Source organism: Symphalangus syndactylus, chromosome X, assembly GCF_028878055.3.
Source record: "Symphalangus syndactylus isolate Jambi chromosome X, NHGRI_mSymSyn1-v2.1_pri, whole genome shotgun sequence".
Taxonomy (NCBI): domain Eukaryota; kingdom Metazoa; phylum Chordata; class Mammalia; order Primates; family Hylobatidae; genus Symphalangus; species Symphalangus syndactylus.
Genome location: NC_072447.2, coordinates 67,063,225 through 67,085,751, shown reverse-complemented (window position 1 = coordinate 67,085,751; position 22,527 = coordinate 67,063,225). Strand labels below are relative to the sequence as shown.

General features: G+C 42.1%; 1 protein-coding gene across 5 annotated transcripts in view; it reads left to right on the top strand.

Annotated features, from left to right (window-relative positions):
- Positions 1 to 22,527, top strand: part of PHF8 (PHD finger protein 8) — a 107,829-nt gene that overhangs the window by 44,539 nt on the left and 40,763 nt on the right. For 3 of the 5 annotated variants that reach the window (XM_055269117.2, XM_055269119.1, XM_055269122.2), the window contains exons 11-18: positions 148 to 239; positions 4,326 to 4,415; positions 6,205 to 6,507; positions 7,262 to 7,365; positions 12,605 to 12,783; positions 13,406 to 13,491; positions 14,625 to 14,758; positions 15,348 to 15,661. In XM_055269117.2, the coding sequence (XP_055125092.1) occupies positions 148 to 239; positions 4,326 to 4,415; positions 6,205 to 6,507; positions 7,262 to 7,365; positions 12,605 to 12,783; positions 13,406 to 13,491; positions 14,625 to 14,758; positions 15,348 to 15,661 (1,302 nt within the window). Of the gene's footprint in view, positions 1 to 147; positions 240 to 4,325; positions 4,416 to 6,204; positions 6,508 to 7,261; positions 7,366 to 12,604; positions 12,784 to 13,405; positions 13,492 to 14,624; positions 14,759 to 14,789; positions 14,830 to 15,347; positions 15,662 to 22,527 lie in introns of all 5 variants that reach the window. The other 2 variants (XM_055269118.2, XM_055269123.2) reach the window with 2 other exon arrangements.

Sequence of the window (22,527 nt, the reverse complement as noted above, 5' to 3'; positions counted from 1 at the left end):
GTACTCAGTAAGTGAACACTATCAGAAGATCTGCAGTTGTGCTCAGAACCTTGAGCATTTTCTCTGGTTGTCTTAACAAAAGTCCCAAGTCCTTCACTTTTCCTGCATGGCTTCGTTGACACTCTGCTTTCCTCTTTCCTCCTTTAGGTTTGCGAGAGAACAGGAGACACCCTGCCTCCTACCTGGTCCATGGTGGCAAAGCCTTGAACTTGGCCTTTAGAGCCTGGACAAGGAAAGAAGTAAATATGCATATTTCTCTACCTCCTCTGGAGTTTTGCCCTTTGTAGGGACTGAATTTGGGTAGATGTTTTGGAGAGACAGAAGAGACCAGAGAAGCTTGTGGGCTCCTGGGTGTAGAGTGGAGGTCTGGGCAAGGATTCCTTAGATTACATTTTAAAATCTTTCTTTCTGATGATAAAAAGTAATACAACAGTACACTAGAGAATTAGAAAAAAGAGGAAAAGTATAAAGAAGGAAAATTATCGCCTATGATTTTTACACTCAGCGGGAACTGCTATTAACACTTGCATACATTTCCTTCTGGTCTTTTTTATGTGCATTTTAAAAACATAATTACTGTCACACTGTGTGGTTGACCCTTGAACAATGTGGAGGTTGGGGTGCAGACCCTGCCCCCCCATGCAGTCAAAAATCCACATATAACTTTTGCCTCCCTAAAACCTTAACTGGCTAACAGCCTACTGTTGACCAGAAGCCTTACCAGTAACATAGTCAACACATATTTTGTATATGTTATTTGTGTTGTATACTGTATTATTACAATAAAGTAAGCTGAAAACATATGTTGACTGTTCATAAAGTGGAAATGGATCCTCATAAAGGGCTTCATCCTTGTCTTCACATGGAGTAGGCTGAGGAGGAAGAAAAAGGAGAGGGGTTGGTCTTGCTCTCCGGGGTGGCAGAGGCAGAAGAAAATCTGCATATAAATGGACCCATATATTTCAAACCCATGTTGTTCAAGGGTCAACTGTATATCCAATTTTGTGTTTGAATCTATTGATTTATCTTAATTTTCCTGTGTCACCAAAGTTCTCCAGAAACATTTAATAGTCATGTGATATTGTTTTGCAGGAATGTACCATCCTTGCCTAACTACTTGCTTATTGCTGCTTCCTTTTTATTTCTTTGAGGGGATGGTTTTAAAGAATCAGGCAGTAAATATCAGTCTTTGTCCCTCATTTCTTGATTGTTTCTTCAGGATAGATTCCTGGAAGAACATTTACTGAATCAAAGTATATGAAAAAATGTAAGGCTCTTGATGCATACTGCCAAAGTGGGTTTTAGAAATGTACGAATGTCCATTTATCCAACTGAACACTAATCAGCTATAAAAAAAATAAGAAAGCTCTGTATGTACTGATTTGGAAAGATCTCCAGAATTTGTCAAGGTGCACAACCGTGTGTATAGTGTGCCACTTTATACGTAAAAAGGGGAGAAATAAGAATTATCTTAGTATATACTTGCCTGAATATATGATCTGGGATGTAGACACTAATGAAAATGGTTACCTATGGGAGTGGGATGATGGGATTGATGGCAGGGGCAAGGTGGGATTGATGGCAGGGACAGGGTAGGAGTGAAGCTTTTCAATATTTTATGTATGTTATGTTATGTTATTTATTTATTTTATTCATGAGACAGAGCCTCACTCTGTCGCCCAGGCTGGAGTGCAGCGGCATGATCTCAGCTCACTGCAGCCTCTCCCTCCCGGGTTCAAGCGATTCTCGTGCCTCAGCCTCCTGAGTAGCTGGGATTATAGGCATGTGCCACCACGCCTGGCTAATTTCTGTGTTTTTAATAGAGATGGGGTTTCACCATGTTGGCCAGGCTGGTCTCGAACTCCTGACCTCAAGTGATCCATCCACCTCAGCCTCCCAAAGTGCTGGGATTACAGGCATGAGCCACCACACCTGGCCTGCCTTTCTTTTCTAATGTAAGCCTTTAGCTTTTAGTTTCCTTCTCAGCACCAATATTTGATTTTTGACCTATGTGAACGAATTAACTTTTCAGAATACTGAATTTAAAAAACACACCAAGAAATCAAGAAAAGAAGAAATGTCAACATGTAATCTTAGGCTTTAGATACTCCCTTTCCTGTGTATACTGTGACCAAAGGTCACTGCACTGCAGGCTTAACTTGTACAATCTCCTTAGTTCCTGTTGCCAACCTTCCCCTCGGATATTCTTGCATTTCATATTTTGAGCCTTCCCTTGCTCCTTGGGCTCACCTACACGTGGACCTTAGCCTGTGATTCTGTTTCTCCACACCTCTCAGGTGTGGCTACTTTGGGTTTAATCTCTGACCCCTCCCATGGAGTGAACTTTAGAGTGACTGTGTCCCAAAAACACCAAAAGGGAGGTGGGTGTGGCCCAAGCACTCATGACTCAGGATGGACCCAGGGACCAAGGGATGGCCCCAAACAGAGTGATCAGTGGGAGCTGGAGTAGAGTAGAACACAGTCTGAGAAGCCCATGCTCATGGAAGGAGTCTTTTGTGAAGTGCAGATGATTTGTAGGGGAGGAACCTGCTCCCTCACCTTTCTAGAGACCCTGGTCTGGGAAGGAGGAAGCCATAAGATTATCTAGCTAGGTCACATGGTTTCTCAGCTCCCCACCTAGCCACCAAAATAAATTCCACCAGATAAATGAAAAAAGTTAAAGGAAAAAAAGAATTAAACCATGAGAAACAAGGAAATGCTGAGGAATTTTTTTATCAGCCCTCTGGATACAGAAATGAAGTGAAAAGTGGTAGAAAAAAATCACAAAGGAAAACCTTGAGATCTACATAAAAATGTAAATCTCGGTACTCAAAAAGAAGGCAAACAAAAGAGAGACAACTAACAGGGATCGCTCTGGGTTGCTGTTGAGCTAGCTGTGGGCCAGCAGCTGCTCAGCACAGAGTTCTTTACTCACAAGTGGAGAGGCTGGTTTGTCCCCACTGATCTCCCTGAGGTCCTTGACTTTTTTGAGGGTTGTGGCACAAACCCACAACTTAGTTCCTTATACCTCCTGATACTGTCTTTTATTAGATAGACGTTTTACAAATATTTTCTCTTAGTCTGTGGCTTACGAAGTAGCAGAAGTGCTGAAATAGAGGTTTTTCAAAAAGAAGTTTTGCTTTTTAAGTCCAGTTGATCAACTTTTTTCTTTTGTGGTCCGTGCTTATGTCCTGTCTAAGAAATCTTTGCCTAACTGAAGGCCACAAAGAACTTCTCCTCTGTCTAAAGCAGGAGTTTTCGGCTGGGGTTCAGTGGCTCATGCCTGTAATCCCAGCATTTCGGGAGGCCGAGGCGGGTGGATCACCTGAGGTCAGGAGTTTGAGACCAGCCTGGCCAACATGGCGAAACCCCATCTGTACTAAAAATACAAAAATTAGCCGGGCGTGGTGGTATGTGCCTGTAATACCAGCTACTGGGGAGGCTGAGGCACGAGAATTGCTTGAACCCGGGAGGTGAAGGTTGCAGTGAGCCGAGACCACCACACCACTGAACTCCAGCCTGGGTGGCAGAGTAAGACTCTGTCTCAAGAAAATAGTAAAAAGTAAATAAAATATAGCAAGGGTTTCCAACCTTTTGGCTTCCCTGGGCCACCTTGGAAGAAGAATTGTCTTGGGCCACATGTAACGATAGCTGATGAGATAAAAAAAAAAAAAAAATTACAAAAAATATCATAGGCTGGGTGCAATGGCTCATGCTTGTAATCCCAGCACTTTGGAGGCCAAGGTGGGTGGATCGCCTGAGGTCAGGAGTTCGAGACCAGCCTGGCGAACATGGTGAAACCCTGTATCTACTAAAAATACAAAAAATTAGCTGGGCATAGTGGCTCATTCCCTTAGTCCCAGCTACTGGGGAGGCTGATGCAGGAGAATCGCTTGAACCCCGGAGGCGGGGGTTGCAGCAAGCCGAGATGGTGCCATTGCACTTTAGCCTGGGCAACAATAGTGAAACTCCATCTCAAAAAAAAAAAAAAAAGTCTCATAATGTTTTAAGAAAGTTTACTAATTTGTGTTGAGTTGCATTCAAAGCCATCTTGGGCAGTGCGTTGGACAAGCATGGTCTAAAAGGTGTATAGTTTTAGGTTTTACATTTAGGTCTATGATCCATTTTAAGTTTGTGTTTGTGTGTGTGGTGCAAGATAGGGATTGAGGGTTTTTTTTTTTTTTTTTTGCATGTGGATATCCAATTGGTCCAGAATCATTTGTTGAAAAGACTACCCTTTCTCCATTGAATTGCCTTGGCATATTTGTCCAAAATCAGTTGTCTCTTTATGTGTGGATTTATTCCTCATGCCTCTTGTTTGACAGGCTCTGCCAGACCATGAGGATGAGATCCCGGAGACAGTGCGAACCGTACAGCTCATTAAAGATCTGGCCAGGGAGATCCGCCTGGTGGAAGTAAGGAGCATGGGGCAGGGAAGAGAAGGCATTTGGAAAGGCCTTGAGGCTCAAGTGGCAGGTTAGGCCTCTGCGGTTAGCATGAGAGCCCAGGGGAAGGGTCGGGAAGACCCTACCAAAGACCCAATTCATTCGTTCAAATAATTACTACTGTGTTTCAAGTGTGCCGCACATTGGGCTAGGCTCTTAAAATACATAAATAGTGCCTGCCCACAAAGATCTCAGCCTAGTAGAGGACCCTGAGCAAAGTTAACCTCTTTGAGTTTCAGTTTCCTCATCTCTAAAATGGGGATAATTGTACCTACTCGAGGATTGTTAAAAGGATTAAAAATAAGGTAATGTGGGTTGAGCACAAACATAGAGTGCTTGGCACACAGTAGGTGCACAATAAATTCTGATGGTGGGTCGTGGTGGTGGGTGGTGGTGGTAGTTGTAGTTGTTGTTATTAATATTTTGACTCAGTCTCTGCATTCTGCAAAATGACAGTTCTCTCGGGGTGAAGATGATTACAAAGCCATGTTTCAACAGGTGGCATATACCACGAGGCAGTAAGGTATAGTGGTAAGAGATTCAGAGAAACCTGGGTTCTGGTTCCTGCTCTGTCACTTGCAAGCCTTTCAGAGCCTCAGTTTCCTCATCTGCAAAGTGAGGATAACATCAACCTTTCAGGATTTTGTTAGGATCAAAAGCTAATGTATGTAGAGCCCCTCGCACAGTGCCTGGCAGAGTAAGTACTCAATAAATGTGAGCCATTGTTATTAGTAGACTTTAATAGCAAAGAGAGAAGTTGGTGTGGGATGGTGAAGTAGCAGAGGCACCAGAGGAGAATTCCTTTAAGCTCAGAAGCTGTAAAGTTTTATTTAGTGCCCAGGATATATACATCCATGCTGAAGGGTGGTCAAAGTGAGCTGGGAAGTTGTGCTTCTAGCCTCAATGCTTGCAGCATGTTTCACTGCCTACACCATAGCTTACAGTGTCCACCTCCTACCTCTCATTTTCCTCCAGTCCCATCTGTCAAAATCATTCAGGATAGTTAAAGGCCTACCTTTTCTCCAGCGCCTCCCACTTAAACCACAAAACTTTGGGCTGGTTGGAAAAGGACTTAGAGATAGATTATATGTGGTCCATGGGCTTTCAAATGTTTTAAAGCAATGGAATCCTTTTTTTTAAAATGACATCTTAGGTGGAAGCCCAATATTCAAAGCATAGCTGCTTTGAATAAGATGAAGGTGGGAGGCCTAGGACTCCACTTGTTCTTCTCATTCGCCTTCTACCTTCCCCCGATTCTCGGGGCTCCTCCCAAGAAGCTCAAAGGAGCCACAGAACATCTTAAAAAATCACCTTTCCAGTCTAGTCCTTTAATTTTACAGCTAAGCAAACAGTCTCAAATGGTCAGATAACTTTCCTGAGCTAGTTACAGAGCTAGCTAGTAGCAGAATTAGGACTAGAACCTCTCCTTCTCTCAAATCCTGTAGTCCTTAGAATTTGAACCACACAGATTAGTACTTGATTATTTTCTGTCTCATGTCAGCTACTTAATGGAGTCTTTTCTCTCCAATTTTGACGGTAGTGCTTTGCTCGTCTTCTTACTTGTCAATGGCTGGGTAAAGAAATGCCACCCAATAAATTCTTGATGACTCATTATGTAAAAGCTAGGGTGTGCATATGTGGAGCGTCTGTAAGCCACTTCCATGGCAGTACCACCAGTACCAGGAACAGACCTCTGCTCTTAGTGTTGAGAGAACCCTTGAGTAAGCTCTAATCCCCTCATGTACTAACACTCTTGTAGGACATCTTCCAACAGAACGTTGGGAAGACGAGCAATATCTTTGGGCTGCAGAGGATCTTCCCAGCCGGCTCCATTCCCCTAACCAGGCCAGCCCATTCCACTTCAATGTCCATGTCCAGGCTGTCACTGCCCTCCAAAAATGGTTCAAAGAAGAAAGGCCTGAAGCCCAAGGAACTCTTCAAGAAGGCAGAGCGAAAGGGCAAGGAGAGTTCAGCCTTGGGGCCTGCTGGCCAGTTGAGCTATAATCTCATGGACAGATACAATCATCAGGCACTGAAGACAGGCTCTTTCCAGAAAGCAAAGGTGGGTGCTGGCCCATGGGTTCAGCCCAACCCTTTTGGGTGTCCCTTGGAAGAGCAGGGTTTCAAAAAGCAGGCTATCCTGTCTGGCTGCCATGTTCCTTAGACCCCTTGGTGTTTGGCTACCAGTCCCACTCATTTAATAGGCATTTATTGAGATCTTTTCTTTGCTGGGCACTGTGATAGGTGCTGTGGATGTGACTCTCAAGAGGCTGACAGGCGAGTGAGAAAGACAGGCATAAAAACAAATGAGTGCAATCAAGTATTGTGAATGCCACAATCAAGGGTGTGTGTGGGACCCTGAGATACAGAGGAGGGTTGATTCTGTCTGGGTAGGGAAGATTTTCAGGAGCTCTTTTCAGAAAACATGACACTTAGCTGAATTTTGAAATGCTGGGACGGGAATGAGATTTGAAAACATTGTGTGTGTCAGGTTGTAGTCTTGAGCAGGTCCTTGAGAAAAGCCCTCCACCAGGGCTCCATCTTGCCTCAAGATTGTGATTCTCTCCATGGGCATCTGAAGATGTGCCCCCTCTTTTTTAAGGGAACATGGTTCACAAAATTGATAGGTGTCCCCTGAACCAACCACACATTGGTTGCTCCTGTGATCAGTGGGGGCGTGGGGGGACAGTATAGCAGAAGGCCTTGGCTCAGGTGGTTTTGACAGTGAACTGAACCAGTGAAACCGGAGGGAACTTGCCATTGTGATTCCCATGGGAGTCCCAGACAGGTGACAGCTGAGCCTCCTACTTCTACAGTTCAACATCACTGGTGCCTGCTTGAATGACTCAGATGATGACTCACCAGACTTGGACCTTGATGGAAATGAGAGCCCATTGGCCCTGTTGATGTCTAACGGCAGGTGAGGTGGGAAGGAGGAACACAGAGGTACTGGGACTGTCAGTGGTAATATGCCACTGAGACAGGGCATGGAATTGGAATCTAGGGGTTGGGACATGGGTAGGAGGGACTGTACTTAGGGCAGTACCTAGATATTATAATATATCGTTGCTTAGTTCAGAGAACCATGGTGTGGTGTTGGAGGTGGGTAGAGGGAGAGGTCTGAAATAGAATTGGCAAGCCTGAGAAAGATTTTATCAGTTCTAGAAACTTCAGCAAGTCATTGGGAGAGAACCACTGGCAGCAATAAGTATAGCATACTTACTAAAAGCATTAGTTTTTTCTACACCTTTTGATTTTCGATTAGATTTTTAGGAACTTAGTTTACAGAAATCCTTGCATACAAGTGTGTAATGATAAATGTTCAGTGTTCACTGCACCATTGTTTGTAATAGTAATTGGAAACATCCAAATGTTCATCAGTAAGGGCTAGATAAATAAATGATGGTACATCTATAGAATGGAATATCATGTAGCTGTTAAAAAGAATGAGACAGTTAAATATTGACACAGAAAAATGTTTAAGGTATATTTTTAAATCAGGTTACAGAATAATACATAGGAATAGTTCCATTTTTACTTTTAAAAGGGCATGTATGCACATGTGTATATGTATGCACGTATGGAAAAGCCATATATAGACTTTTGTATTTTTTGAAGAGGTTTAAAAATGCAACATACAAGCATTAGAAATAAAACTGTGAAAGAGCACACAGTGAAAAATCTCACACCCATCTCTCTTTCCCTGTTTACCTTCCCATGGACAACCAATGTCAGTGGTTTCCTTCCAGAGATATGTATGTACATTTAGGCAAATAAATAGTGTGTTATATATATGTAAATACATATTAAAAAATAGAGATGGGGTCTCTATTATTGCCCAGGCTGAGCTCTAACTCCTAGACTCAGGTGATCTTCCCACTTCGGCCTCCAAAGTGCTGGGATTACAGGTGTGAGCCACCTTGCCTGGCCTAGTTACATATTTTATACTTGTTATACCAAGTTTTTTTTTTGAGATAGTCTCGCTCTGTTACTCAGGCTGGAGTGCAGTGGTGCGATCTCAGCTCACTGCAACCTCTGTCCCCTCGGTTCAAGTGATTCTCGTGTCTCAGCCTCCCAAATAGCTGGGACTGCAGGCGCATGCCACTACGCCCAGCTAATTTTTGTATTTTTAGTAGAGACAGGGTTTCCGCATGTTGGCCAGGCTGGTCTTGAACTCCTGGCCTTGAGTGATCCACCCGCCTCGGTCTCCCAAAGTGCTGGGATTACAGGCATGAGCCACCGTGCCCGGCCTTGTTATACCAAGTTTTTAACAGTGGTTATCCCTGTAAAGTACAATAGGGAAGGTAAGAGCAAATTTTCACTTCAGTAGCATTTGAATTTTGTACAATGAGCACGTATTTACTTTTCTTAAAATATTTATTTACTTTAAATAATTTTAAAAGAACAAGTTCTAAAATAATAAAATAAAAGCTGTTTACAACAAAATTATGGACTTGGGAATCAGGCAATCCGAGGTTTAAATCCCAGCTGTGACACATATTCAGTGTTCTACTTTGGCAAACTAATGAACCTATCTGAGCTTCAGTGTCCTCGTTATGTGTATTCTATAGTTAAAACTTACCTTAGGGTTGTTGGAGGATTAAATGAGATAATATACGTAGAATGTTAACCACAGGGCCTGCCATATAATTAATACTTAATAAGTGGTAGTTCTTATAAATATGATGATGAAGATAGAGACAAAAGAATTCTCCATGAAGATGGTGATAATGATGTGGGTATGACCAGAATCTAAGAAGATTGTCAGAAATCCTGAAATACATAGAGGCAGGGGAAGGCAGTAAGGGCTATTTTCTAGATACTCAGAACGCTAGACAGCAGCAGTCAAGAGCCAAGTGCAGAGTATGAACGACGTAGGAACACAAACAACAAAGGTAGCTCAGTAGCCTCCCTGTAGGAAAAGGTTACCTTCAGGTCCATCTGGGCCCATCTGGGTGGAAAATAAGGGAAAAAGGAGTGAGAGTAGGGCAGATTCTGAAAGCAACAGAGCTATTTTTGGGGTTTGAGAATCCAGTTACTAAAGTGTAAGATTAGAGAGACCATTGAATATTGCCTTTGTCCAGAACTCATGATAGGTCTCCTGGACAGGAGAAAATTCAGAGTCCTAGGAGTCTAGCCTATAATGGCTATTGAAGGTACAATAAGACATTTCTTGCCCCTGCCCCACCCCCCGCAGTCCTTCTTGTGCTGCTGCCTATGACCCGCTGCAGCTGTCAGAAGCCGTTAAGTGAACCCAGATAGTCAAAGTATAGAAATATTTACAGAAGATGTGATGCTATGTCTGGGCTTCTCTCCAAACTCGGTGTTTTGCAGAGAGTGAGGTGTAGATGAAACAAGACTGGCTATGTTGATAATTGCTGAAACTTAGCTGAGTGATAGGTATATGAGAATTAATTCTACTTTTATATTTTTGTGTGTTTGAAGTTTTTCTTTAAAATTTTTTAAAAAATTATTAGAGACAGGGTCTTGCTGTATTGCCTGGGCTCAAGCAGTTCTCTTGTCTCAGCCTCTTGAGTTAGCTGATACTACAGACATGCACTACCACAACCCAGCTGAAATTTTTAATTATTAGAAGTTAATAAGGCCGGGCGCGGTGGCTCAAGCCTGTAATCCCAGCACTTTGGGAGGCCGAGGCGGGCGGATCACAAGGTCAGGAGATCGAGACCATCCTGGCTAACACGGTGAAACCCCGTCTCTACTAAAAATACAAAAAAAATTAGCCGGGCATGTTGGCGGGCGCCTGTAGTCCCAGCTACTGGGGAGGCTGAGGCAGGAGAATGGCGTGAACCCGGGAGGCGGAGCTTGCAGTGAGCCGAGATCGCGCCACTGCACTCCAGCCTGGGGGACAGAGAAAGACTCCGTCTCAAAAAAAAAAAAAAAAAAAAAAAAAAAAAAAAAAAAAAAAAAAGAAGTTAATAAAAGATCAGGGCATACATAGCTGTCATTTATTGAGCATCTCCTCTGTGTCAAAGTCTATCTTAGCTGTTTATTTTATTTTATTATTATTTTTTGCGACGGAGTCTCGCTCTGTCGCCCGGGCTGGAGTGCAGTGGCGCAATCTCGGCTCACTGCAAGCTCCGCCTCCCGGGTTCACGCCATTCTCCTGCCTCAGCCTCTCCAAGTAGCTGTGACTACAGGCGCCCGCCACCATGCCTGGCTAATTTTTTGTATTTTTAGTAGAGACGGGGTTTCACCGTGGTCTCGATCTCCTGACCTCGTGATCCGCCTGCCTCGGCCTCCCAAAGTGCTGGGATTACAAGCGTGAGCCACCGCGCCCGGCCTATGTTAGCTGTTTATATACACTATTTTATTTAATCCTCACAACAACCCCAAAAGTAAGTAGTAGTATCCCCATTTTACTAAGGTGAAAACTGAGAGTCAGAGAACCTTATAATATTAGCTACATGGAGCAGTTGCCATGGATCAAGCTCTGTATGAGCTCATTTAATCCTCAACCCTCTGAGGTAGAAAATAGGTCAGTTAAATGACAGCCAATTCACTGAAAGTCAATTTAACCAAATTACTAGTTGCTAAATGTATCAATGTACTGATTTACCAAAAACATGTTTCTTTTTAGCTATTTATGAGGTTTTTTCCAGCAGTTTGTATTGGTTAATATCATCTACTATGTGTAACAGGATTATCTAAGCCACTTTTGAGTTCTGGACAAAGGCAGTGTTCATTTCAACCAGCAATCATGAGTTTCTTCACTTACTGGCCAACATTTGTTTTTTTTTTTTTTTTTTTTTTGACTATAGCCATTCTGGTGGATGTAAAGTGTTAACTCATTGTATGTGTTTTTTAAAAAATAAAAATTGTGGCCCGGTGCAGTGGCTCACACCTGTAATCCCAACACTTTGGGAGGCCAGGGTGGGTGGATCACTTGTTAGGAGTTTGAGACCAGCCTGGCCAACATGACGAAACCGTTGTCTCTACTAAAATCATAAAAATTAGCCAGACATGGTGGTGGGTGCCTGTAATCCCAGCTACTTGGGAGGCTGAGACAGGAGAATTGCTTGAACCTAGGAGGCGGGAGGTTGCAGTGAGCCGAGATCATGCCACTGTACTCCAGCCTGGGCGACAGAGCAAGACTCCATCTCAAAAAAAAAAAAAAAAAAAAAGCAAATATAAAAATTGTCTATATTTAAGGTATACAATGTGATATTTGATAAAGTCTATACTGTGAAATGATTATGCCAGTAAAGCTGATTAACACGTGCATCACTTCACATACTTACCATTTTTGTGTGTGTTTGTGGTGAGAACACATAGGTCTACTCTCTTATGAAATTTCAAGTATACAATATAGTATTTTTTTTTTTTTTTTTGAGACGGAGTCTTGCTGAGGCAAGAGAATTACTTGAACATGGGAGGCGGAGGTTGCTGTGAGCTGAGATCACGCCATTGAACTCCAGCCTGGGTGACAGAGCGAGACTCTGTCTCAGAAAAAAAAAAGAAAAAAATTCTGGATACAAATCCTTTGCCAGATAAATGATTTCCGAATATTTTCTCCCAGTCTGTGGCTTATATTTTATTTTCTTAATGGTTTCTTTTGAAATACAAAAATTTTTAATTTTACGTAATCCCAAGTCATAGTGATATTTTTCTGTGTTTTACTCTAGTTTTATAGTTTTAGGTTTTACATTTACATCTATGATGCATTTTAAGTTAATTTTTGTATATGATGTGAGATAAGGGTCCACATTTATTTCTTTGTATCCATTTTTCTCAGCAACTTCTACTGAAAAAAACCATCCTTTCCCCCACTGAGCTGCTTTAGCACCTTTTGTCAAAAATCATTTGATCATAAATTTAAGGGTTTATTCAGAACTCTTTTCCACTGATCTGTATGTCTGTCTTTATGCTGGTATCGCATTGCCTTGATTACCATAGCTTTAGAGTAAATTTGGAATTGAGCAGTATAAGTCCTCCCATGTTGTTCTTTTTCAAAATTATTTTGGCTGTGTTAGGTCCTTTATATGTCCATGTACGTTTTACTATCAACTTTTTATTTAAAAAGCTGGCTGGATTTTGATAGGGATTGTATTGAATCTGTAGGTCAATGGAGAGAGAATTGCAATCTTGCTAGCGACTAACAATATTGCTAGTGACTGTTTTTATGTTCTCCTTCCCTTCAGTACGAAAAGGGTGAAGAGTTTATCCAAATCTCGGCGAACCAAGATAGCAAAGAAGGTAGACAAGGCTAGGCTGATGGCAGAACAGGTGATGGAAGACAAATTTGACTTGGATTCAGATGATGAGCTGCAGATTGACGAGAGATTGGGAAAGGAGAAGGCGACCCTGATAATAAGACCAAGTGTGTGTCTGTTCTTTCTTTTTCCTCCCCTGCCCGTTTTTTGTTTGTTTGTTTGTTTGTTTGTTTGTTTTGAGATGGAGTTTTGCTCTTGTTGCCCAGGCTGGAGTGCAATGGCGCAATCTTGGCTCACTGCAACCTCCGCCTCCCGGGTTCAAGTGATTCTCCTGCCTCAGCCTCCTGAGTAGCTGGGATTATAGGCATGTGCCTCCATGCCTGGCTAATTTTGTATTTTTAGTAGAGATGGGATTTCACTATGTTGATCAGGCTGGTCTCGAACTCCTGACCTCAGGTGATCCGCCCACCTCAGCCTCCCAAAGTGCTAGGATTACAGGTGCAAGCCACCACGCCCAGCCCTTGCCCATTTTATATTTGTTTTTGGCCCTCTTGATAGACTTAAGACCTTAGGTCTGAGCTTGTTGACAAATTTTGCTATACTGTGTTCTATAGGCCTTCATTGTTTCCTTTGTTCTAAAGATTTATTTATCACCTGATCCCTAACCTCTTGAAATTAGTCATCCGTGGTCATTACTTCCAAGAAAATTAGTCTTATTTTTTTTCTTCTGGGTATTTGGCTGAAATGCTAATCATAGCTTCATAATAAGTGCATTCCATTGTTTTCTAGAATTTCCCCGGAAATTGCCCCGTGCGAAGCCTTGCTCTGACCCCAACCGAGTTCGTGAACCAGGAGAAGTTGAGTTTGACATTGAGGTAGGATTCTGCCCTGGATCTAGTCTTCTGCTCATTCTGGTGATAGAGACAGAAGACAGATTGTCATTCTAGTTGGGGGATATGCAGGGAGGAAGACATTCTATGCATTCATTTCCTGAATAATTTATTTATTATTATTATTATTTTTTGAGACAGAGTTTCCTCGCTCTGTTGCCCAGGCTGGGGTACAATGGCATGATCATGGTTCACAGCAGTCTTGACCTCTGGGTCCAGCTCAGCTTTCCTAGTAGCTGGGACCACAGGCTCACACCACCAATGTAGCTAATTCTTTAAAAAAAAAATTTTTTTTTGTAGAGATAGGGTCTTGCTGTGTTGCCCAGGCTGGTCTCAAACTCCTGGGCTCAAGCGATCTTTTGCCTTCACCTCCCAAAGTGCTGGAATGGAATCACAGGGTGAGCCACTGCATACAGTGAAATATTTATTAAGTGAAAGATTGTGTGCCAAGTGCTGCTGAGCATATAAATGGAAGATTTCAATTTAGTTGAAATACCTTAAGCATCCTTTAATAAATACAGAGTAGAATAAAAGTCAGTGTGGGCCGGGCGTGGTGGCTCACGCCTGTAATCCCAGCACTTTGGGAGGCCGAGGTGGGCGTATCACGAGGTCGAGATCGAGACCATCCTGGCCAACATGGTGAAACCCCGTCTCTGCTAAAAAATTAGCTGGGCGTGGTGGCACACCTCTGTAGTCCCAGCTACTTGGGAGGCTGAGGCAGAAGAATCGCTTGAACCCAGGAGGCAGAGGTTGCAGTGAGCCGAGATCGTGCCATTGCACTCCAGCCTGGCTACAGAACAAGGCTTCGTCTGAAAACAAAAAATAAAAAGTCAGTGTGGTATAGCAGAAAGAGTATGTGATATGGAGTATCTGATGTGACCTTACACAAATTATTTAACTTCCCTGAGCCTTAGTTTTCTTATCTGTTTAAAATGGGAGTATACTACCTAGCTCACAAGGATGCCTTGGAAATTAAAAGAATGAATATTCTGCTTAGTACTTGGTCTATACTTGGTGCTCAGAAGATATTAATATCAGGAGTCAGATCATCACCCCTGTACTGGGGCCTTATCAGACCAATCCTGGGCAGCTGAGGTGATACACTCTCTCTCCAACAGGAGGATTATACAACAGATGAGGACATGGTGGAAGGGGTTGAAGGCAAGCTTGGGAATGGTAGTGGCGCTGGTGGCATTCTTGATCTGCTCAAGGCCAGCAGGCAGGTGGGGGGACCTGACTATGCTGCCCTCACGTAAGTACTGGCTTTTATCTCCCCTTTCCAGGCTATCAGACAGCAACCCCTGCTCCCGCCCAAGGTGCCAGGTCAGCCAATCAGTAGATATTTATAGAGCTATTTAAAGGGACAAAGAATTATCCAGGGCATTTGGGTGAAAGAATAAAGTAGGCATGAAACCTGTCCTTTGGAACTTAAGATCTGATGGCAATAAGATGTATAGACTTCAAGAGGAATCAATTTTGGGCACTTAGGAAGTTGGGAAGAGGGGCTGGAAGAGTCATGCAAGGAGAATTGTTACAAAAACAATGAAAGGAAAGAATGCAGCATGCCTAAACAGGGAGGGAGGTGTGCCCCTTTTTTGCCACCTTGCCTGCTGTCTGTGGAGAGACTTAACGCAAAAAGGACTGGCTTTTCATGAAAACAATCTATGATACTGTCTTGATCCTTAAGCTTAATTCCAAATTTTTCACTTTGGATGATTCTCCCCTTTTTCCTCCCACCTTGATCCTCATAGCTGTCGTCCCTTCTCCCTGAGTATTCTGATGACCGGTTTACTCTGACAGCTAAAAACAACTCCTCAGTATTTCTCCTCTGTTCCTTGCAGCGAGGCCCCAGCTTCTCCCAGCACTCAGGAGGCTATCCAGGGCATGCTGTGCATGGCCAACCTGCAGTCCTCATCGTCCTCACCGGCTACCTCTAGCCTGCAGGCCTGGTGGACCGGGGGACAGGATCGAAGCAGTGGGAGCTCCAGCAGTGGGCTGGGCACAGTGTCTAACAGTCCTGCTTCCCAGCGCACCCCAGGGAAGCGGCCCATCAAGCGGCCAGCATACTGGAGAACCGAGAGTGAGGAGGAGGAGGAGAACGCCAGTCTGGATGAACAGGACAGCTTGGGAGCGTGCTTCAAGGATGCAGAGTATAGTAAGGGCAGCTAAGCACATGGGTTCAGGCCAGAAGGGGTCTCCTCAGTCCCAGTCTCCATCCTAGTCCCAATAAAGGACAGCTTGTAGTGAGCAAAGTCCTGGTCTTAAGCCTGACATTTAGTTTCTCTAAGCCGTATTTTCCTAATTTGTAAAATGGGAATATCTCACAGGTTAATGTTAAGAATTTGAGATTATGCTTACACAGATCATCTGGCACAGTTTCTTGCTCATGGAAGCCTTCAAAAAATGGTAGTTATAATTTGCTATCATCTATTTTTACTAATGTCCAACCTTTACTGCTGGTTACTCTTTTTTTCTCTTGCCTGTTTTGACTGCCATCATCTGTGTCATTTGTGTCCTGTGTTGGCCAGTTTGTTGCTTGCAGAGATACGTAATGACCTTTCAGTGGGCTTTTTACATTTAAGAGATGACTCCTTTTTTTAATCCAAGATTTTATTGAGTGCCACAATGTATCAGGCACTCTTTTTTTTTTTTTTTTTTTTTATGTGAACATAAGATTTTATTTAGTAAGAGTGGGATTGCTGGTTATAGTAAAGGATAAGAAATTTCCAAACTGTCTTCCACAATGATTGTAATATTTACCAGTCCCAAGAGCAGTACATTAGAGTTAAAGTCACTCTACATCCTTGTCAACACTTAGTATTGTCAGATTTTTTTAATTTTAGCCATTCTATCAGGCACTCTTGTGTAATACAGGTGACTGTATAATGTAAGTGCTTTTTGTACTGTTTTGGTTTTTTTTTGAGCCAGAATCTCCCTCATTAACCCAGGGTGGAGTGCAGTGGTGCCATCTCAGCTCACTGCCACCTCTGCCTCCTGGGTTCAAGCAATTCTCGTGCCTCAGCCTCCCGAGTAGCTGGAATTACAGGCGTGCACTATTACGCCTGGCTAATTTTTGTATTTTTACTAGAGATAAAGTTTTGTCATGTTGGCTAGGGTGATCTCGAACTCCTGGCCTCAAGTGATCTGCCCGCCTGCCTTGGCGTCCCAAAGTGCTGGGATTATAGGCGTGAGCCATCGCACCCGGCCATTGTTTTAATATTTCAAAAGTTATACAAGTATGGTTAATGCTTATTGACCAAAATTAGAAGAAGATGGAGAAAACAAAAATTCTTTTTGACTAACACTCTTTCCTCTCTGAGCCCAAAGATAACCTTTGTCATCATTTTCACTTACACCTTTTATTTTGTTGTGTTTACATTCATATGTAGACAGAAGTATAGTTTTAGTGTGTGTGGTTCTGCAACTTGCTTAGTTTTCTTTCAATGTCAGTACAGAGATATACTTTATGAATACAGAGATCTGTCTGCTGCATAGTGTTCTGTAATATAGAAATATATGTTTAATCATTCCCTACTGATTGACATTTAAGTTGTTCCTAAGTTTTTACTTTTACTAACAAGACTGCAATGAAAATTCTTACAGTAACCTTTTTTGTACCTGTGTGCCAGTTAATATTTTTCTAGGGGGGATAGACCTGTTGAGTTGAAGGGTATGTAGAAAAATGTTAATAAATAGTACCAAATTTCCCTCCAAAAGGGCCAGTACATGATCAGTGTATGAAACATACCTGTTTGCCCATAGCCTTACCAGCAATGGATACTATCAGCCTTTTTAATTTTTGCCAATCTAATGGCAAAAGATGGTGTCTTGTTTGTTTTATGTGTTTATTGACTCTTCTTTATTCCTTTTCTGTGAATTTTCCATTCAGTCTTTCACCCATTTTTCTATTGGGATGTTTTGTTTTTCTTATTGATTTGTAAGAGTTCTTTATATATTCTAGATGTGTTGGAGTATTTTTTGTATATTCTGGATATATTGAAAAATATTTCCTTTTAGGTTTGTGTTTAATTTTATCATGTCTTTCTAGCATGTAGATGATTTTGATTTTTACATTGTCATCTTTATCAATTTTTTTTTTTTTTTTGAGACATGGTCTCACTCTGTCTCCCAGGCTGGAGTGCAGTGGTGCAATCATGGCTCACTGCAGCCTCGACCTCCGCAATCCCACCTCAACTTCCCTGGTAGCTGGGACCATAGGTGCATGCCACCACACCCAGCTTATTTTTTGTACAGATGGGATTTCGCTGTGTTGCCCAGGCTGGTCTCAAACTCCTGGGCTTAAGTGATCCTCCTGCCTTGGTCTCCCAAAGTGCTGGGATTATAGGCGTGAGCCACTGCATCCAGCCACCTTTGTCAGTTTTTAATAGTTTTTTGTATTTTATGTTTTGATTAAGAAGGCCTTCTTATATTTTCCCCTAAAACTTGTATAGGAGTTAAAATTTTAGCTCTTTATCTGGAATTAAGTTTTTGTGAATTGTAGGATGTTAGAATCTAACTTTGTTTTTTTCCACATCGGTAGTCGTTTCCCCCAACACCATTTATTGACTAGTTCATCATTATCCCCCAGACTTGAAGTTCTACCTTTGTCATAAACGAAATTCCCATATATATGGGGATTTGTTTTCCACTCTAGTCCGAGTTCTGTACCCTAATACCTATATGACCTTGGTCAGGCTAGTTAACCTCTCTATGCCTCTCTGTGATAGTCATATCTACCTCATAGGTTGTTTTAAGAGTTAAATAAATACACAGAAAGCACTTAAAACATTGCCCAGCACATGATAAGTAAGTACTGTGTATTAGATATTATTAATATTATTCTGTTCCATAAAAACTTGTCAAAGCAAATTTTTATTTTACCAAACGGATGCTAAAAAAGAAAATGAAAATCAACTTGTCTATTCCTGTGACAATACTATGTAGGTTAGTTACCACAGACTTTGTTTCTGGTAGAGCAAATCCCCTCTGCAGACCTTGCTGTGAACCTGAGGAGACCACAGATGCTCACCAAGGCTCTCATCTTTGAGCTAAGCTTTGATTTGTTTTAGGGACATGCCAGGTTCCCCTGGCCACCCACTCTACTGTGAGCAGTCAAATCACATTGACCTGCAGCTAAGACGTCTGGACTTGATTTAACCACTCCTCTTAGAACAGCTCACTCAGCCTCTCCTCCCTCTTTGTCTCCTTGCTTTGCGTAGCAGCCATGGAAAGGCAGCTTACCAAGGAGAGACCTCCCTACTTTTTCTTATTTTTCCAGAATTTCGAGGCTGCTGTTGAGCTTTTTCTATTCCAGATGAATTTTAGAATTGGCTTTTCAAAGGATTGCATGGTGTTTGTGGATTAATTTATGGAGACATATCTTTTCATCAGAGGCATTTTGGCTATACTGGGATTTGTGCATTCCTGAATATAACCTCGTGTCCTGAAAATTTGTGCACTAAAAACAATAAGGCATGCAAAAAGAGATTAGAGCCACAGCCCTCAAAATCTATGTGACTTTGAAGCCAAAATATAGACTCAAATAATAGCAGTCCTAAGTTAGAGCCCAATGGCATTTGTACCTGGCATTATAGTCAGTGGCTTCTCTATGGCCTTAAGCTCTGGACTCAGACTTCTTCTTTCCAAATCTGGATTCTTGAGGGCATTTGGTTAAATAGATACCAGCTTCATCAAATTAAAATCTGATCCAGGGCCTAGTCCCTATCAATCTTTTTTGGCAAAACAAACAAACAAAAAAAACCAGAGGGAAATGTCTTTGCAACTTCTTCATCTGCTCTGTCAGGTAGCCTATCCCATCAGAACTAAATTTTGTAGAAAACAGTCACCATTTCCTTTTTGTCTGATAGACAAACTTGTGTGATTTTTAGTTTTTGTCTGTACGTCGTCTTATGTTGCTAAGGCTTTCTCTGTAGTTGTGAAAAAAATCTACCACTGATTGGTTGTAAACAACTATGGAAAATTGTTTTTGTACTGGTACAACTTCTGAACAGCATTGAAATCATTGTTTTGTCTTTTTTGTTTGTTTGTTTGTTGGTTGGTTTTGAGACCGAGTCTTACTTTGTCGCCCAGGGTGGAGTGAAGTGGCGTGATCTGGGCTCACTGCAATCTCTGCCTTCCTGGTTCAAACAGTTCTCCTGCCTTGGCCTCCCAAGTAGCTGGGATTACAGGCACACACCACCACGCTTGGCTAATTTTTTGTATTTTTAGTAGAGACACGGTTTTACCACGTTGGCCAGGCCAGTCTCGAACTCCTGACCTCAAGTGATCGACCCGCCTCAGCTTCCCGGGGTGCTGGGATTACAGGCGCGAGCCACCAGGCCCAGCCAAACATCTTTCTCTTATTTACCTTTTGGGTATGAGCAGCAGCCATCTTATGTTTCTGTCTTCAAACATAGTCTGTCTCTATTTATTCAAGTCTGGTATGTATCTCTTCTTTGGTTTATTTCTTCTTCAGTTTATTTCTAGATATTTTATTTTGGTTCGTAAAATTGGCATCTTTTTATGTATTACATTTTCTAATTGGCTATTGCTAATATGGAGGACAATAGTTGATTATTTCCCATATCAATCCTGTGTTGGACTACCTTATTATACTGTTATTAGTTCTATTTGTTTTCAGTTTATTGTCTTGAGTTCTTGAGGTAGATGATCTGTGTGTCCTGTATTAGTTTGATAGGGCTGCCATAACAAAATATCACAGACTGGGTGGCTTAAACAACAGAAAGTTATTTTCCTTACACTTTTGGCAGCTGAAAGTTGAAGATCAAGGTGCTGGCAGAGTTGGTTTTTCCTGAGATCTCTCTGCTTGGCTTGCAGATGGCCTTCCTCTTGCTGCCTCTTCATGTGGTCGTACCTCTGTGCATACATGCCCATGACGTCTCTCTGTATGTCCTAATCACCACCTCTTGTAAGATCACCAGTCAGATTGGTTTAGGGCCTACTCTAATGGTCTCATTTTAACTTAATTATTTCTTAAAATGCTCTGTCTCTAAATATAGTTACATTCTGAATACTAGGGGGTAGGTCTTCACCATATTAATTTTAGGGGACACCATTCAACCCATAATATCCTCCTTCTCTCCAGTATTCATACCTCTAGCTTCCAGTTTTATTACAGCGTTGAGTTATAGTAGTGATGGGGGCATCCTTGTGCTGTTTTCAGACTTTAAAGGAAATACTGCCAGTCTTTCTCCACTCAATATATAGGTCTCTGTTAGACTACTCTCATAGAGTTCAGGGGAGTCTCCAGCTATTTATTTGTTTATTTACACACAGTCTCACTCTGTCACCCAGGCTGGAGTGCAGTGGCGCAATTTCGGCTCACCGTAGCCTCCACCTCCTGGGCTCAAGTGATTCTCCTACCTCAGCCTCCCGAGTAGCTGGGACTGCAGGTGCACACCACCACTCCTGGTTAATTTTTGTGTTTTTAGTGGAAACAGGGTTTTGCCATGTTGCCCAGGCTAGCTTTACTTTAAAAGGTTTTTGTTTGTTTTAAAATCAAGAATCAAATTAGGTTTCATCAAATAATTTTGGCATATTTGGACATAAATACATAGTTTTTCTATGTTAATTTTTTAATACAGTGAATGACATTAATAGAATTACTAATTTTGAATCGATATTTTCTTGAGATTAGCTGTACTTGTACTTGGTCATGGTGTTTAACAATAGTTGGTCTAGTTTATTTGATTGCTAGTCTTTTCAAAAACTAGTTTTTTGGCTTTATTGATCATCTCTAGTGTTTGGTATTTTATTCTCTTTTTAATTTTTCTGTATTCAACATCTTGAGTTGAAAGCTCTGTTGATGTATTTTCAATCTGCTTTTTGGTAAAGCGTGTTTTAAATTTTATTTTTATTTATTTATTTTTGAGACAGAGTCTCGCTCTGTCACTCAGGCTGGGGTGCAGTGTTGTGATCTCGGCTCACTGCAACCTCCGTCTCCCGGGTTCAAGCGATTCTTTTGCCTCAGCCTCCTAAGTAGCTGGGATTACAGGCGTACGCCACCACGCCCGGCTAATTTTGTGTATTTTTAGTTGAGATGGGGCTTCGCCATATTGGCCAGGCTGGTCTCAAACTCCTGACCTCAGGTGATCCACCCGCCTCAGCCTCCCAAAGTGCTGGGATTATAGGTGTGACCCACCGTGCCCGGCCTGAAATTTTATTTTTTAAATTAACATGAAATAAAATTGACTCTCTTGGTATACACATGTTTATATTCTTCCAGCCACCATAATCAGGATACAGAGTCCTTTGATCACTCCCTAACCTCCTTTGTGTTACTACCCCCTTTGTAGTCATGCCTTCCCTCTACTCCCGAGCAACTACTGATCTGCTCTCTGTCACTGTGGTTTTTTCCTTTGCCAGAATGTCATATAAATGGAATTATGCAGTATGTAATATTTTGAGACTGGCATCTTTTGCTTACTATAATGCCTTTTTTTTTTTTTTTTTTTTTGATGGAGCCTCGCACTGTCGCCTGGGCTGGAGGGCAATGGCGTGATCTTGGCTCACTGCAACCTCTGCCTTCTGGATTCACGTGAATCTCCTGCCTCAGCCTCCTGAGTAGCTGGGATTAAAGGCGCACACCACCACACCTAGCTAATTTTTTGTATTTTTAGTAGAGACGGGGTTTCACTATGTTGGCCAGACTGGTCTCGATCTCCTGACCTTGTGATCCGCCCACCTCAGCCTCCCAAAGTGCTGGGATTGCAGGCATAAGCCACTGCACCCGGCCCACCATAATGGCTTTAATATTCATTCATGTTGTTGCATATCAAAAGCTTGTTCTTTTTTATTGCTGAGTAATATTCCATTGTATGGATTATACCCATTGAAGGTCATTTCAGTTGTTTCCACTTTGGGGTGATTACAAATAGAGCTCCTGTGAGCATTCAGGTATAGGTTCTTGTGTGAATATGAGTTTTCATTTTTCTAGGGTAAATACCTAGGAATGGGATTCCTGGGCAGTATGGGCAGTGGATGTTTTAACTTTATAGGAAA